Genomic DNA, 5,826 nt, shown 5'->3' with positions numbered 1-5,826 from the left:
TTTAAAATAATAAATAGATTATTATTATATTTAAAATTAAAGTAACATTATATATTAAAATAAAATAAAATTTTTATTTTTTAAATAATAATTAATAGTTATATATATATGTATATATAAAAAAAAAATTATAATAAAATTATAAAATATATGTATGTTTATTATTGCTAATATTTTTATCATAATAAATTATTTTTGTTTTATATAACAATATATTTTTAAAATCATTTATTACAATTAAATATTTAAAGAAAAATTAAAAATATTTTTAATTATTTGAAGAATAATATTTTTTCAAATTAATTATTAAAATATTATTATTTTAAATCATAATAAATATATTTGTAATTTTTTAGAAAAATATATTTGATTTTTTCTTAATATATTTCAATTGTTTAAAATTTGGAATGTTATAGATATCTAAAATTTATAATTAAAAGTTTATATAATTTTCTAGAAGTAAACTAAGTAAAATATTCATTTTTTATTTCACTTTTTATATATTTTAAAATATATAAATATATTAAATATAAAGTTATATAATAATTTAAAAAAATATATATAATAAAGATACATATGGAAAAAATTAATGATAGTTTTATATATAAATTTAATAAACTTGTATATTTTTTAATTTTTAATAATTTTCAAGAAGCTTTTAAAATTTTAATATTATATACATAATTATAAAAATATTTAGTTTTTTTATTTAGCATTGTTATTAAAGAAGCAAGATATAAATAATCTTTTATTTTTGTATTTGTTTATATTATAATAAATGCGAAAATAAAAATTATAAAATTAATAAAAAATATAATTTTGAAAATTAACAAAATGATATAAAATTTAAAAGATAAAAATAAGATCTATATATTTATTAAATTTATATGTAACATAATTAATTTATAAATTACAAATTTTTTTATTTGTACATATTTCTTTATTTTAATTAATTTATTTATGATTTCTTAAATTTAACAAATATATAAAATTAATTTGAAATGGCTGCATATATTTACGTGTACATTACATTTTGATTAATTTGTTTTATTATGAATTAAAATAATAATTTAATCTATATAAGCATATACTAATAATAAGTTTCTTAATTGAAATATACATTTTTTTTTTATTTTTTTTCATTTAATATTTATAAATTTTTTTGTTATACTGAGAAAATAAAAATAATATTAACAATAAATTAAAACAGATTAAAAAAAAAAATTTAAATATAAAAATGTATAATAATTAATATTTATATCCCTAATAAGAAAGTTAATACTAATTAAATAATTAAAAAGAATTTTATTAATACAATAATTAAGCAAAATACATAAATTACCAATATATTCCTAATTAAAATAATCAAAACCATATATATAATTAGAATAATTTCTAATGCTACGTTTAGCCAAAATAAAAATTTTATTTCACAAGTTTTTAACAAATGCAAGAAAAATATTTTGAAATATAATAATAAATGCCATCAAAAAGCTTAAATTTTTTTATTAAAATAGATTCAAATTTATAAAGTAAGATAAATCATTATTATTAACTTGAGTAAAAATATATAAATTTCTAAAATTTATTATAATAAAACGGTAATTTGTATAAAGATTATCATTTTTAAGCTGAATTTTACAATTTATAAATAGAAATTCAAAGTTTTCAATTACAAATTTAAAATATTTTTTAATAAATATATTAAGATAATTAAAATTAAATATAAAATGTTTAACTTTGCACTTTAGAATAGTTAAATCATAATAATAAAAATAAAATTTCTTAGAAAGAATAATGTATTGTAATTGATGATGATACAGAAGTTATTGATTAACCATTATAAAAACAATAATTCGATGATTCTTAAATTACAAGCGGTTTAAATTATTTAAAATAAAAAGCTAAAACAAAAGAAAATAATTTAAATCAGAATTAGGATTTTTTTATTTAAAAACTTAATCAAATAAATAACAAATTTAATAATAATTTTTATTTTAATAATCGCGTGATAAAGAAGCATTTAAAAAAATGATGATTATCTATCCATTTGTAAATTAATACTTAAAATAATAAAACTAGTAATTTATAATCAATTTAAAAATGAAAACCACTTGATTTAATAATATATATTTTTGTATAAAAAAATCCAATTTTTCTTATTTATAATCTTAGCTTTATATATAACAATATAAAATTTAACTTATTTATAAATTTTTTAATTTACTAATATTAATATTATATAATCTACATTTTTAAATTTTTATTTTGTTGTAAAAAATCAACAAATAAATAAGTAAATTAGAAATTCCGACAATCATTACTCTTATAAATTTTACAGTTTTTATATAATCTTAAGACCTTTTTTATTTTTAATTGTATTCTTAAAATTATAATCATTTTAAAATTAATATTTTCATTATATTATTAAATATATGATTTATATATAAATAAAATATCTATAAATTAATTATTTAAGATTTAACGAGTTTAATAAAATTGTTAATTATAATAAAGAAAATTATATTAAAAAATGAGAAGTTAAAACAATGTATTTAAAATTTTATGATAAGTAAATTATTTTAGAATATTTTCTTTACATATTATTAAGTATATTTCATAATTATAATTACATATACATAAATTATTTAAAAATACAAGGCATTGAAAAACAATTATTCATATATAAAATAAATTAAAAGTTTTATAATTTTCAATTAAACTAACTTTAATAATCTTAAATAACTATCAATTAATTGATTTTTTTTAAATTTATTTTTAATTACCTTCACTTAAATTATTAAAAGTTATTTTATTATTTTAAGTTTTATTATTACTACTATTTTTTTTAACTGATGGAGAAGAAGATGAAGATTTTGATTCTTAAATACTTTTTTAATTATAAATTAAGTCTTATTTATTACTAAAAGTTTTTTAAATACTATCTCCAATACTTCGAGAAACCCTTTGTGTAATAATTCTTTAAGCTTGAACTGTTAGAGAATTTCTATGATTAGGAAACTTTATATTACTATTTTAAGGGTTAACTTAAATATTTAAGAATTTTTATGCATTTGAAAATGGAGATTCAAATTAAAAATTATATTTATTATTCAATATTGATTATTTAGGAGATAATTATTATTTTTTTTCCAAAGAATTTAACTTTAATTTAAATTTAAGAGAATTGTTTTTAATAGAACTTTATTGACAAGACAATAAATTGCTGTTAACATTCAAATTTTATACTATTTAATTATTTGACTACATAAAAGATATGTTTCTTATTAGAACTATTCTGGGTTTATTTCTATTTAACTTTTTTAGTTTTTCCTACATTTTTTTATTGTATTGTTTTATTACATTCTCATAATTATATTTTATAAAAAAACGATTAAACCTTTTTAATTTTTCAAAATCTTCTAAAGAATATTTAAATGCTTATTCTATTTTTAGGAAAGAAATATTTTAATTATTACTTTAAAATGAATCTTTAACTTAATTTTTATTTATTATATTATATTATAAATAAATAATAATATTTAATCAAATATTTATACTTTTTTCATCTTTAGACATATTAAATTCGTTTTATAGTTCAAATTTGTCATGAAAATTATCAATTTCTTTTTATTAATTTAATTTTTTACAATTACATTTTTTTTGTATTACATATTTTTAATGAATCAGTAGATTTATTGTATATATAGTTCTCTTTTAAAATCTGTTTAATTCTTAAATTTTAAGGTTTTTATCTAAATAATTTGTTTGCATTTTTTAAAACGTATTATTTGCCTTTTGAAAATTACGAATAATTATTCTGTTCTTTTTTATCCTATTAGCTTTTTATTTTTAAATTTATATTTTCAATAAACGAATCATTTTAGATTTTTTATTCTGTAATATTTAATTAATCAATATTAATTTAAATACTATCAATACTATCATAACTTTAAAACTTTTTATTTAGTCAATTTTAAAATAAAAATATAATTTTTTTACTTTTTTTAATTATTATTATTTTTTATAAATCTAGTTAAAATTCGAATTTTCCTTTTTTTCCATTTAAGAGTTACAAAAATCTAAATGTTAATACCAGCTTTCTTCTTAAAAGCTTTAATTTTTTTCTAAAAAGCAAACGTCTTTTATATAAACTTAATCTATTATTTTCAAAGAATTACTTAATTTTTATTATTAATTGAATAAATGTAAAAATAAAATACTTCTTTTTAATTGGTCTTTACTTTTTCTATCTTTGTTATATTTACATTAATTCTTATTTTATAATTTTATATTTATTGGGGACAAAATGTACAAAAGGACAATCAAAAGAAGTATGCATAAAAGAATTTCCACAAGAATAGCATTTTTTATTAACTCTTTCTTAGCTATTATGATTAATATACTCTTTAATCATACAAAACATTTCGTAATCATCAGGAAAATCTTTTATTAAATCTAGGAAATCATCTCTTTTAATATATAAAAGTTTAGTAAATTCAAAACTTCTAATACAATAACTTCTATTAATTTAAGTGAAAAAATTATTTTCACCAAAACTATCTCCTTATTTAAGAATTTTAATTTAAATTTTTCTTTTGCAAATAAAAATTAAAAAAAAAATTATAAACTATTTTTTAAATAATACTTTTTTTAAGGAGTTTCTACATAAACTTCTACAGTTCCACTGTATATAAAATAAATTTCACAATCGTCTTTTTGTCCCTAAGTATATATAATTTATTCAGGTGTACATCTTTTTTCATGAATAATATTCACTATTTTGAACAAGAGTTTTTAGGAGAAATATTTTTTAAAAACTGTATTATTTTATAAAATAATTTTATTAGCTTCAATCAATAAACTTTATTTTAAATTATCTGAAAGTTAAGAAATAATTTTTGATTCTTTTTCTTAATTATTTTAATTATTTTCCTTACAATAATATTCTAAATATTCTCTAATTTAATATTATAATGAAAAGCTAACCTTCTTTTCTTCCATATAATTATTTAAAATAAACAGTTTTTATTAAAATTTTTTCTATTCTTCATACAATTCTTAAAATATTACTCCTATTGAACTCAAACTATATGCGAAAATACCACAAGCAATCAATACACTTATAATACAAACAAACATTTCAAAACTATTTTAAGGAGTTATATCACCATACCCTACTGTTACCATAGTCACAGTAGCAAAATAATAAGCCTATAAATAAATTTGAATCCAATTTTAATTTTAAGCCTTTTAAATGAAAATATATATTTACAAATTATATATATTTTTTAAAATACGTTTTTTTATTTTATCCATGTAATTGGTTCTCCTGAAAATTTTCCAACATAAACCCATAGACAAGCAAACATGTGACTAATAAAGAGAACTAATGAAAGTAATTTTAAAAGAGAAATTATATTTTTTTGTTTTTTATTCATTCTAAGTACTTCTTCAAATTTTCGAATAGCAACAGAAAAATTCTTTAACTTTAGAAAAAAAGAAACAAAGAAAAATTATACTGAGCAACTTAATTTTATAAAGTTTTTATTAAAATTGCTTATCCCATAAGCAAGCAAATAAAACTTACAAAATCTGTAAAAAAATTCTTCTTATAATAATTTCTTAATATTTACAACCTTTCCTCTATTAATTCACCTTTTTCATAATAACAAGTATTTAAATTAATAAAAAAATCTATAAATAATACAAAAACACTTACATAAACAAAAACATGATTTAATAGATCCTTCAAAAAAATTCCAAAACAAATGCTAATTGGAATTATGTAAAAATATATACAAATTATCAATATATGTATTAAAT

General features: G+C 14.8%; 1 protein-coding gene across 1 annotated transcript, besides 2 other annotated features; it reads right to left on the bottom strand. All coding sequences in view use genetic code 6, as the record gives it.

The window, feature by feature from the left end:
* Positions 1-268: 268 nt before the first annotated feature.
* Positions 269-328: a microsatellite.
* A 583-nt stretch (positions 329-911) lies between these two features.
* Positions 912-946: a microsatellite.
* A 1,371-nt stretch (positions 947-2,317) lies between these two features.
* IMG5_010550 (hypothetical protein) lies at positions 2,318-5,372 on the bottom strand (the record flags this gene model as incomplete). Its single annotated transcript, XM_004039723.1, has 9 exons — positions 2,318-2,361; positions 2,787-2,791; positions 2,943-3,031; positions 3,364-3,446; positions 3,561-3,626; positions 3,934-3,958; positions 4,316-4,595; positions 4,649-5,214; positions 5,301-5,372. The coding sequence occupies 9 exons, from the start codon at positions 5,370-5,372 to the stop codon at positions 2,318-2,320; spliced, it is 1,230 nt and encodes a 409-aa protein (XP_004039771.1).
* Positions 5,373-5,826: the final 454 nt, after the last annotated feature.

The sequence above is a fragment of the Ichthyophthirius multifiliis genome, assembly GCF_000220395.1.
Source record: "Ichthyophthirius multifiliis unplaced genomic scaffold scaff_1120509249540, whole genome shotgun sequence".
Classification (NCBI taxonomy): domain Eukaryota; phylum Ciliophora; class Oligohymenophorea; order Hymenostomatida; genus Ichthyophthirius; species Ichthyophthirius multifiliis.
Note: the sequence above shows the minus strand (reverse complement) of the source record. Positions and strands in the feature narration are given on the sequence as shown.